The 12,793-nt window shown below is 44.5% G+C and overlaps 1 protein-coding gene across 2 annotated transcripts in view; it reads right to left on the reverse strand.

The window, feature by feature from the left end:
- Window positions 1-12,793, reverse strand: part of LOC147706445 (uncharacterized) — a 151,898-nt gene that overhangs the window by 123,790 nt on the left and 15,315 nt on the right. For both annotated transcript variants that reach the window (XM_086929083.1, XM_086929082.1), the window contains exon 3: window positions 11,773-11,931. In XM_086929083.1, the coding sequence (XP_086785209.1) occupies window positions 11,773-11,931 (159 nt within the window). The remainder of the gene's footprint in view (window positions 1-11,772; window positions 11,932-12,793) is intronic.

The following is a 12,793-nucleotide window of genomic DNA, read 5'->3' on the forward strand; positions in this document are numbered from 1 at the left end:
CAGACCCCTGCTGCACAAATTGCATTGGTTGCCCATAGAACAACGCGTGGCCTTCAAGCTGGGCTGCCTCACATTTAAAGCCCTCCGCTGCACCAACTCCGCCTTCCTAACATCACTCATCATCCCTTACTGTCCAAATCGCAATCTGCGTTCTGCCCATCATCACACGCTTGTTGTACCTGGAACCAGAACAAATAAATTCGGTGGCCGCAGGTTCGCTTTCCTAGCCCCGCAGTTTTGGAACCTTCTCCCCCTGACCATCAAATCTAGCAGGTCCCTCCTTCATTTCAGGAAGCAGCTCAAAACCTTCCTCTTTCCCCCTCCCTGCTAACCCTGCAAACTTCCAGCCCATGTTTCTCACCTCTGTTCTATAGCGCCAGGAAACCCATGGTGTCAGCGCGCTTTATAAATTGCAAATAACATAACATAACAAAACATAACCTATAACACATATGCAGGTGTGGCCACGTCTGATACTGGCGCGTTTAATAATGTATTCTGGAGGCATAATTAGACACAGTTGTAGAACATTGGTATCCCGACAGTTTGTGTAGAACTCAATGTGATCCACTACTGCTGAGTACCAGAGGTATGGGACCGTCCATGTAATCCTATGAGACCTTCTGTAGTTATAAACTAACCTGGTAGGTAGGGAGGGTGAAATGTAGGTATATTTTAAACCTGTTTCACGTTAGCAATATAAGAAGCTTTCTTACTTTGTATTTCATGGAATAGTAACAATGCTGACAACTTTGTTTCTGATAATATGTTTGGTTGTATTATCTAAGGTACTGTGCATGAGATTACGGCATTAGAAATAAACATTTCAAACTTGCACGTGTTTTTATTTACTCCTTGTTTTGGACTGGTGTAAGACTATAACGAAAGAGTGCTCTTTTTATCTATCTTACTTGAGGTAATCTAAGTCACATGTTCTGGGTTGACTAGTCATTGGTGTTTTTGCTATAGGACGAAGAACCAATGAGTCTCTGATTGCTAGTCTGGTAGGGGATTTGGGTACTAAGGTGGGTTTTGGTACACCGTAATTCTTTGAGGTCCTAAGTCTTTATGCACAGTTCTGTGTAGGAGCAGAATTCCTGCAACAGTAGTTACAACAAAAATGCTCATTAAAGGGCTTCGAGTTTGAATCAGAATATGAAATTGAAGAATAATTGATAACCCCAGCCAAGAAAGGGAGCAAGTGTGCAAATTTACAATGTCTTCGGCTGGGGGACTTGTTACAATAAAAATGTTCGATAAAGGACTGCACTTTGAATAGGTATATGAAATAGAAGAATAGTTGATAATCACAGCTAATGTATGCAGCAAGTAGTTGTGTGTATGTGTGGATGATGTGTTGATTGAGTGGAAGATGAAAAAGGTGAAAAATAAGAAAGGTTGGAGACACGCAAACTACTCACTGACTTGTCAGTGAAGAGAATCTTTGGATTTCCAGCTCATTACACAGATAGGGTGTTGGATTCCGCAGTGGCAGCAAGAGTAGCACATCTAAGGAAGCAAACTAGTGCATAAAGTAGACATAGTGTGCAGTAGTAAGGACGGAAGAAAGGACGGAAGGGTAGAAATTACCTACTGCTATTTATGGGTAGTAGTGATGAAGAAGGCTGAATAAAGGGCCTTGACTTTGAATTTGAATTAAAGAAGAATAATTGATAAGCCCAGCCAAGAAAGGCAGTAAGTAGGTGTGTGTATTTGTGGATGATGTGTTGATTGAGCGAAAATGAATAAGGTAAAAAATAAGACAGGCTGCAGAGATGCAAACTTTCCATTTCTTTGTAAGGGAAGTGGGTGTTTAGTTTTCCAGTGCATATATATATATATATATATATATATATTCTCTCCAAAAGTCGCCTCCAATGAAAACACCACACCCAGCGAGTTTTAGTCCTTTTAATCCAGGGACTGCAGGAGTTGCCAGCCCCACATCCACAGCAAAATAAATTAAAACTGGCCAGACGCGTTTCGGGCAAACAAACGCCCTTGTTCACTGGCACTTGCAAGAAAAAGACAGCTCACACGGACCAGCTGCGCATAAATAAATGTTCCGCCCATGTGGGCGTATGCGCTATGTGCATTGTTGTTAACGTAGTCCCTGCGGTAGATATTTGTGGGCGCTGTCATCTTCCCCATAATATTGCAATGTCTTACCCCAGTGGGTTTTGCTGAAAGGAAAAGCAAGGCTGGATTCCTGCCAGTACTCCGTCCTTGAATCAGGCTCGTCGTCCCACATACGCCTTTAAATGTTAGGTGCTGCAGGCCTGCCATGGATCAGCAGTGGGGCATTTTCGCGGTTGAGACACACCGCATAAATTCTCTCCAAAAGTCGCCTCCAATGAAAACACCACACCCAGCGAGTTTTAGTCCTTTTAATCCAGGGACTGCAGGAGTTGCCAGCCCCACATCCACAGCAAAATAAATTAAAACTGGCCAGACGCGTTTCGGGCAAACAAACGCCCTTGTTCACTGGCACTTGCAAGAAAAAGACAGCTCACACGGACCAGCTGCGCATAAATAAATGTTCCGCCCATGTGGGCGTATGCGCTATGTGCATTGTTGTTAACGTAGTCCCTGCGGTAGATATTTGTGGGCGCTGTCATCTTCCCCATAATATTGCAATGTCTTACCCCAGTGGGTTTTGCTGAAAGGAAAAGCAAGGCTGGATTCCTGCCAGTACTCCGTCCTTGAATCAGGCTCGTCGTCCCACATACGCCTTTAAATGTTAGGTGCTGCAGGCCTGCCATGGATCAGCAGTGGGGCATTTTCGCGGTTGAGACACACCGCATAAATTCTCTCCAAAAGTCGCCTCCAATGAAAACACCACACCCAGCGAGTTTTAGTCCTTTTAATCCAGGGACTGCAGGAGTTGCCAGCCCCACATCCACAGCAAAATAAATTAAAACTGGCCAGACGCGTTTCGGGCAAACAAACGCCCTTGTTCACTGGCACTTGCAAGAAAAAGACAGCTCACACGGACCAGCTGCGCATAAATAAATGTTCCGCCCATGTGGGCGTATGCGCTATGTGCATTGTTGTTAACGTAGTCCCTGCGGTAGATATTTGTGGGCGCTGTCATCTTCCCCATAATATTGCAATGTCTTACCCCAGTGGGTTTTGCTGAAAGGAAAAGCAAGGCTGGATTCCTGCCAGTACTCCGTCCTTGAATCAGGCTCGTCGTCCCACATACGCCTTTAAATGTTAGGTGCTGCAGGCCTGCCATGGATCAGCAGTGGGGCATTTTCGCGGTTGAGACACACCGCATAAATTCTCTCCAAAAGTCGCCTCCAATGAAAACACCACACCCAGCGAGTTTTAGTCCTTTTAATCCAGGGACTGCAGGAGTTGCCAGCCCCACATCCACAGCAAAATAAATTAAAACTGGCCAGACGCGTTTCGGGCAAACAAACGCCCTTGTTCACTGGCACTTGCAAGAAAAAGACAGCTCACACGGACCAGCTGCGCATAAATAAATGTTCCGCCCATGTGGGCGTATGCGCTATGTGCATTGTTGTTAACGTAGTCCCTGCGGTAGATATTTGTGGGCGCTGTCATCTTCCCCATAATATTGCAATGTCTTACCCCAGTGGGTTTTGCTGAAAGGAAAAGCAAGGCTGGATTCCTGCCAGTACTCCGTCCTTGAATCAGGCTCGTCGTCCCACATACGCCTTTAAATGTTAGGTGCTGCAGGCCTGCCATGGATCAGCAGTGGGGCATTTTCGCGGTTGAGACACACCGCATAAATTCTCTCCAAAAGTCGCCTCCAATGAAAACACCACACCCAGCGAGTTTTAGTCCTTTTAATCCAGGGACTGCAGGAGTTGCCAGTCCCACATCCACAGCATATTATGGGGTAAGACATTGCAATATTATGGGGAAGATGACAGCGCCCACAAATATCTACCGCAGGGACTACGTTAACAACAATGCACATAGCGCATACGCCCACATGGGCGGAACATTTATTTATGCGCAGCTGGTCCGTGTGAGCTGTCTTTTTCTTGCAAGTGCCAGTGAACAAGGGCGTTTGTTTGCCCGAAACGCGTCTGGCCAGTTTTAATTTATTTTGCTGTGGATGTGGGGCTGGCAACTCCTGCAGTCCCTGGATTAAAAGGACTAAAACTCGCTGGGTGTGGTGTTTTCATTGGAGGCGACTTTTGGAGAGAATTTATGCGGTGTGTCTCAACCGCGAAAATGCCCCACTGCTGATCCATGGCAGGCCTGCAGCACCTAACATTTAAAGGCGTATGTGGGACGACGAGCCTGATTCAAGGACGGAGTACTGGCAGGAATCCAGCCTTGCTTTTCCTTTCAGCAAAACCCACTGGGGTAAGACATTGCAATATTATGGGGAAGATGACAGCGCCCACAAATATCTACCGCAGGGACTACGTTAACAACAATGCACATAGCGCATACGCCCACATGGGCGGAACATTTATTTATGCGCAGCTGGTCCGTGTGAGCTGTCTTTTTCTTGCAAGTGCCAGTGAACAAGGGCGTTTGTTTGCCCGAAACGCGTCTGGCCAGTTTTAATTTATTTTGCTGTGGATGTGGGGCTGGCAACTCCTGCAGTCCCTGGATTAAAAGGACTAAAACTCGCTGGGTGTGGTGTTTTCATTGGAGGCGACTTTTGGAGAGAATTTATGCGGTGTGTCTCAACCGCGAAAATGCCCCACTGCTGATCCATGGCAGGCCTGCAGCACCTAACATTTAAAGGCGTATGTGGGACGACGAGCCTGATTCAAGGACGGAGTACTGGCAGGAATCCAGCCTTGCTTTTCCTTTCAGCAAAACCCACTGGGGTAAGACATTGCAATATTATGGGGAAGATGACAGCGCCCACAAATATCTACCGCAGGGACTACGTTAACAACAATGCACATAGCGCATACGCCCACATGGGCGGAACATTTATTTATGCGCAGCTGGTCCGTGTGAGCTGTCTTTTTCTTGCAAGTGCCAGTGAACAAGGGCGTTTGTTTGCCCGAAACGCGTCTGGCCAGTTTTAATTTATTTTGCTGTGGATGTGGGGCTGGCAACTCCTGCAGTCCCTGGATTAAAAGGACTAAAACTCGCTGGGTGTGGTGTTTTCATTGGAGGCGACTTTTGGAGAGAATTTATGCGGTGTGTCTCAACCGCGAAAATGCCCCACTGCTGATCCATGGCAGGCCTGCAGCACCTAACATTTAAAGGCGTATGTGGGACGACGAGCCTGATTCAAGGACGGAGTACTGGCAGGAATCCAGCCTTGCTTTTCCTTTCAGCAAAACCCACTGGGGTAAGACATTGCAATATTATGGGGAAGATGACAGCGCCCACAAATATCTACCGCAGGGACTACGTTAACAACAATGCACATAGCGCATACGCCCACATGGGCGGAACATTTATTTATGCGCAGCTGGTCCGTGTGAGCTGTCTTTTTCTTGCAAGTGCCAGTGAACAAGGGCGTTTGTTTGCCCGAAACGCGTCTGGCCAGTTTTAATTTATTTTGCTGTGGATGTGGGGCTGGCAACTCCTGCAGTCCCTGGATTAAAAGGACTAAAACTCGCTGGGTGTGGTGTTTTCATTGGAGGCGACTTTTGGAGAGAATATATATATATATATATATATATATATATATATATATATATATATATATATATATATATATATATATATATATTCATTGAAAAAAACATAGGTTTTAGCCTCGTTATAGTTAGGAATTAGCATTTAAAAAACCTTAGAAATTCACTGAAAAAACCATAAGTTTCACACATGTTATAGTTAGGAATTAGCATTTAAAAAACCATAGAAATTCCCTGAAAAAAACATAAATTTCACACATGTTATAGTTAGGAATTAGCATTTAAAAGACCTTTGAAATTCACTGAAAAAAACATAGGTTTCAGGCACGTTATAGTTAGGAATTAGCATTAAAAAAACATTAGAAATACACTGAAAAAACCATAGGTTTCACACATGTCATAGTTAGCTGGGCATTTTTCACTCATACAAAACCTTTGAAATTCCCCCGTTATAGTTAGTTCAGCTAACTATAACTCACGCGCCCGCAATGCACTGCTGATGATGTAACATATTACATCACTCATGACATGGTCAGTGACATCACTCATGACATCACTGATGACATCATCCAGTAAATGTATGTCTCTCTGAAAAATAAATATTTTTTATATATGTATATCTAAAGGTCGATGGAAGAATAAATGGGTAAATAAGTGTGTAAATGGATAGGTTATTTTCTAAAATTGATTGTATAACTGACGTATTAAGTGTATCTTAGTGAATACATGTATTACGGGGGAATTTCAAAGGTTTTGTATGAGTGAAATGCCCAGCTAACTATAACATGTGTGAAACCTATGGTTTTTTCAGTGAATTTCTAAGGTTTTTTTTAATTCTAATTCCTAACCACATAATGGGGAGAAGTGCAAACTAAATGATGCTGACATTGCCCAAGCCAAGCTGAAATACTTACCATATGAAATATACCACCCAATGCATTGTCTACCCCCGATTGGGTTTCACCCCACATATCCATCCATTGAACATTTCCCCTAATCTTGTGCGACTCCAGCACTAGTTCCAAGGTCAGATCATACTAAACACTTCAAATGGATCAGCAATCAGGGTGAAAAAAACACAACTGTACTCCCATATTCCAAAGTATCCAATCATATCAAATAGGTAAAAAAGTAATGGCAGGACAAATGTGTTCTAAACAAAGCAAATGTTTAATTATGCAAAAACAATTAGATGTACTAAATCGAAGGCCAATGGCCAGTCCATTTTCAAAATGCGTGGTCCAGCACACTACTGTGCCACTAAACTTGACCTTCATGACATTGCCAGGGAACCTCCTCACAAAGGGGCATCCATTGGGCATGGCAGGCACTTTGAAGATCTTACTTGGGATGGGGATGTTTGGGTTTGGTAGGGGTGTCCATGGGTTTGGAAGTTGGAGATTTGGGAGAGGAACGGGTGGACTGACGTTTAGAAGGGGTGGATGGGAGTCTTAAGGGGTGGTTCAACGTTTTGAAGTGGGAGCCTTGGGAGTGGAAGGGGTGGCTGGGTCTGGACATGGGTGGATTTGCAGGTGGAAGGGGTGTGTTTGGGTGTGGTTGGGTGTGGCAGGGGTTGGAACCTTTGTGGAAAGGGTGGTAGGTGGGTTACGAGGTAAGATGGTCAGCTGAATGCTTGGATCTTCAGTGGGGAACTTGAGAAGGTCTTTGGGAGTGAGTGGGGTCTTGGAGGCAGTGGGAGTGTCAGCGTCTGACATGTTTTCAACTGTTGTAGGTGCAGGTGCAAGTGTATCAAGTGTATGTGATGCAAGTATGGGTGTGTCTTGTTTCTTTGGTGTCAGTTGGGTGCGTGATTGTTTCTGTCCGAGTTTCTTAGGTGCGCATAGTGTGAGTGATGTGTCTGTGGATGTTGGTGCAATGCAAGAGCAGGGTGTGTGTTGTGACCGCTGATGTGGTGGTGACTATGGGTGTGGATGTCTGTGATGTCTGTATGGATGTGATGGTGGTTGTGGTGGTGCATGTGGGTGTGAAGGTATCTGGGCTGGGTGGGGGTGTGGTGTGTGTATGCATGTGTGTTGTCTCCTCTGCTGTCCAGTGTTACATACCTGTTGCCAAAATGAAATTGGGCTGGACCATACATTTAAATAGTGACGCATATCATGGGCCCTGGGATGATAATTTCATAGTAATGCACTGACAGACAGCATTCCAGCATGTGGCCTCTAAAGGAGATTGATACATTTGATTTTATATGCAAAAATATACATGAATACTTTGAGTATTGCATGTTAGGAAAGTAGATAAACAGCACAATAGTAAAAGCTGAGATGAGAGCAAACAGGATATTGAACTGTTGTGACAGTTAGTGAGGCAAACTTACCAGGCTATACTCCCCCAGGTATTCCTGTCCATCCCTCAGAGTGTGGGTTCTGCAAGACCTTCTCCTCCCAGGGAAAGAGTTGCAATGGGGTGCTGAGTGCCCACCACCAGTCTTCTGAGTCTCCAGGTGTTACTTGGAGGCCAAGGAACACACCTTCCCCCTCAGGTCGTGCCACCTCTTTTTAATTTCCGCCTTTGTGCGCAGGGTGGTACCTACAGTATTCAATTTGTTGACTATCCTGTCCCACATAACCTTTTTCTTACTGAGAGGGGTATGTTGGACTTGGCCTCCAAACAATTGTGGCTTTACTGATTTCATCCACCATGACTGACAAATTAGCCTCTGAAAAACTTGGATTTTCTTGACGTGACATTACTCTTAATTAAAGTGAGTGATAATGACTAACAAAAAACACCAAGGGACATTAGAAAAAAATGCAACAAAAGTGTGTGGAGAGTGTTAAAAGGAGTAGGGAAAAAAAGGAAAGCCTTATGTGACCAAAACTGTTGCTCTGTCTTGCTGTGCTAAGGGGCAGAGGCAAAGGATCATGGTCTGTGATGGGGTGTGTTTTAGAGTGTGACTTGCAGGTGTGTCCACTTAGCCAATGGATATCAGCTGTGTTTTTGTATCAATCCAATGGGCACTGTTCTGGTGCTTTGCTAAGAGTGTACTGTGTCGGCCTACCGCCGTCGGGGAACCGCAGCTAGGCGACTGCTTTCACAACTGCGTTATCGTAATCAGGTCAGATGGAAGCTGCGGCCCAGATTGCGTCGGAGTAAGTATTGCCAACATTGCAGTCCGATGAGGCCCAGGTGGGACACACTCTGTCGATGGCAGCCGGCGGTTCAGGCCGCATGCATCATAATACGGAGGGCAGAAAAACAGCGGTCTTCTTGGGACCATCAATGCGGGGAGCCTGCCAAACTCATAATCGGGCGCTTAGTCTGTGAAATGAAAATAAAAATGATCAGCAGGACAGCAGGCTGTGGCAAAAGAAGGCTCCATGTCATCAGATAGCCACCGGACATACTTTCAGTTTAGCTGTTAAGTTTTGGTGGAAAAGCTGCATGTGGGAATAATTTAAATTTCCCCCCATAGAAGCTCCTTCGCTGGCCGCATACTTTTGGTGCCTTAGTCCAGTGAAGATTTTAATGTTTGGACTTAGTCACGTTTTTGGAGCTCGGAATATTTCAGCTGGTCAATGCTGCCGGCTGTAGCCAAAGAGGATATCAGCTGTGTTTGTTTTTATCAATCCAATGGGCGGTGTTCTGGTGTTTTGCTGAGAGTGTACCGTGTCGGCCTACCACTGTCAGGGAACCACTGCTAGGGGACTGCTTCTACAACAGTTTTATCGTTATCTGGTGGGAAGGTAGCTGCGGTCCACATGGCGTCGGAGTACGTATTGCCAACATTGCTGTCCGATGCGGCCCAGGTGGGACACACTCTGTCGATGGCAGCCGATGGTTAAGGCCACATGCATCGTAACACGGCGGTCAGAAAACAAGCGGTCTTCTTGGCACCATCAATGTAGCGTTATGGCGGTGAGCCCGCCAAACTCATAATCGGGCCCGGAGTCTGTAAAATGAAAGTAAAAAATATCAGCAGGACAGCAGACTGTGGCAAAAGAAGGCTCCATGCCATCAGATAGCCACCGGACATAATTTCAGTGTAGCCGTTGGGTTATGGTGGAAAAGCTGTATGTGAGAGTAATTTCAATTTCACCCCCATAGAAGCTCCTTCACTGGCTGGATACTTTTGGTGCCTTAGTCCATTGAAGATTTCAATGTTTGCACTTATAGTCACATGTTTGGAGCTCAGATTATTTCAGCCGGTCAACGCTGCCGGCTGTAGCCAAAGAGGACTCCACAAGGTCCAATATCTAACCAAATTGCGATTCCATAATATTCGGAATTTTGGAAATCACAACTTTACTTTCATACGTCTTGCCCTATGTGGCATAAAATATATATTTTAAATCTCAGCTAAATTATAGGTCAAGGAACGATATGAGAGTCCAATACAATGCAGTGAGTCTTGAAAATAAAATGTGTGCATGACTGGGTGAGCAGAGTGGAGTCTACTGCTTGCCTTGACCCCAAAGTCTGTATTCGAGAGGAATAACATAACATAACAGGTGTATTTGTAAAGCGCACATTTGTCCCAGCAACGGGGCATTTTGACGCTGAAATAACAGATGTATATTGTTACCCAACTCAATGGTACTCATTTTATCCACCTCAAATGGATGGCTGAGCGGATCCGCCAGGATTTGAACCTGTGACCATGAGGTCGAACACAGGCACCTGCAGTGGATGCATTAGTCCACTGAGCCACCAGACCCGGCAAGGACACATTGTTCGACTTTCCATGAGTTCAAGTTGAGTTTAATTCCAAAAGGCAACAATTACCAGGCCATCATGGCAAGAGCCCTTTCATGACTGTGAAGGTTTCAATTAGGCCCTTGATGGTGATATTGTTAGAAAGGGATGCGCTTGGTTCAACACCGGCATGTGCAAGCAACGCAAGGAGACAATTGGGATGGAAATATTATTAAAGGAAAAGATCACTATGATAGAATTATGCATTTCACATGAAAAGCCCTCTAGTATGTGTTAAAAATAGATAACATGCCATGCAGCACCTAGCCATAAGGAGATCACTGGTTTGGATATAGACATGCATTGCGGTAGCACCTTTACAGCCGTGCGAAGCATGGAGTTTGCTGCCGCGTTGCACTGAATGTGTACAGGCGTCTCATTTGGAAGTTCTGAGAGGGATTTGATAGTAGTGATAAAGCACAGCAATAGGATCTGGAACTATTTCAAAGCTCTTCTTGTTCATGCAATTGGGTACCACAAACAGCGACAAGAACAGCACTGGAGGAGAACTTTATGCACTTGGACGGACCTAGAGGGACAGGGATACCACTGGGATAGTACCTCCAGATACTGTGATGAGTCCTGATGCACTGCAATGGGACCTCAGTAAGCAGGATTATGATCAGCATGGAGAGTGCAAAGAATAGGGTTCTTACTTAGCCAGGATCTAGAATTCCTTAGATGAGGTCAGTAGGTAATGAGACGCTGTCATGGGTGAGACCTTGAAGCACAAGCGTAATCTTGGTGGTGGGACATGGACACACTTGTCTGGGACCTGGAAGCACTTGTGTGAAACATGGAAACACTGGTTTGGAACCTGAAAGCACTGTTTTGGGACATAGAAGCACTGGTGTAGGGCCTGGAAGCACCTCTGTGGATCTCGAAAGCTGCGATTTCAGGAACCAGGTGCACCAGTGTTGGGCCTGGAAAGACATCGTATGACCTGAAAGAAAGATTGTGTAATGCATTGCACATGGAAGCACAAGGATAGGACATGTGGGAACTGGGATTATCACATGGGTGAAGCCTGGAGACACTAAGGGCCAGATTCACAGAACTAACTTAAGACAAAATCCTAAACTGACTACTTTTGGTATTCACAGAAGTTAGGATTTTGTCTTAAGTCTGTATTAAGTTTGTCTTAAGTCTGTCTTAAGTCTGTCTTAAGTTTGTCTTAGGACAAACTTAAGACAAAATCCTAACTTCTGTGAATACCAAAAGTAGTAAGTTTAGGATTTTGTCTTAAGTTAGTTCTGTGAATCGGCCCCAAAGGGAGGGGGTGATGGTGTTGGGAAACAAAGATAGCAGTGGCTTTGGTTCTTGGAGCTATGGAGGAAACTGATGTGGGCCGGGGATTAAGGGATTCATTAACAGAAGAGACATTCAGATGTCACATGATGCCCTGAAGGAGCATTCCTAATGGTAGGTTGATCTCCAGTCGTCTCTATCATCCTTGCTATCTGCTCACCCTTTTTCAAGACACCCTGACCCGGACCACAGGCTTTGATCTTGAGACAGTCATCACATGTGTCCTTGGTGGCAGGTGGACTTCTGCAGGTGAATCCTTCCCTGCAGGCACAGCGGATGTTCTGGGTTGGGATGCAGTCAGCAACCACGTCGAGAAAAGCTGAGGATCAGAAAAAGAACTACTTTTAATCTGCACTTCATGCAGCCCGCTATTAAATTCATATTGTTCCCTACATACATACAGTGACAGATGGTGGATTATTAATTTGGCACGGGTGGTACCATACAAAGGTAACAACATGTTAATTTTAAGTACTCCCAGCAATTGTAAATCCAAGAAAACTACACAGTAAAATTCCAAAGTCAATTTAGAAAAATAAGAAACAAAACACACCAAAATCAGATAAGGGGAATGGAGATAAGCATTTAATTTTTTTTTTTAATTTCAAATAGTTTTTATTGATTTTACAAAAAGAATAATACAAAAATGAATTACAGTGAAAGTGACCTTAATAACAATATTGTGCATTTTTACATTTTTAACACAAAAATCCCCTAGAAAAGTAAAGCACCAATGTAAATTGTTAGTTATTGGTTGATTGGGCCTGGCACCATTTCAGGTGGATAACAATGGAGCAAAGGGCAGAAGGAAACACAAGTCAGGTTTCACCAGTCAAAGTTTTTCCATGATTTAGTCACTCTTATGGAGGTGAAACTCTTACTGCAGGTCTGTGGCTGAATCTGGCAAAAGTTTACCAAAGTCAAATATATATTTGTTGAGCTCCCAAAAAAGCTATTGGTTTTCGCCCCAAAAGCTCGGAGAATGACAAGGTTGATTTTGTAGCCGTATAAATTGCTTCTTGCTGTGATAGATTTACTGCCTTGGTACAGTCCAAGATCTTACCCTCTGGCAAAATCCTCTTTGGATTAAAGCTGGAAGCTGTAACTGGGCAAAGATAAACAAGGCCGGATACCTTTACCCTGTGGCCTGCCGAACACATTTTCAGCATAGTAAAATGCTC

Source organism: Lissotriton vulgaris, chromosome 7, assembly GCF_964263255.1.
Source record: "Lissotriton vulgaris chromosome 7, aLisVul1.2, whole genome shotgun sequence".
Lineage (NCBI taxonomy): Eukaryota > Metazoa > Chordata > Amphibia > Caudata > Salamandridae > Lissotriton > Lissotriton vulgaris.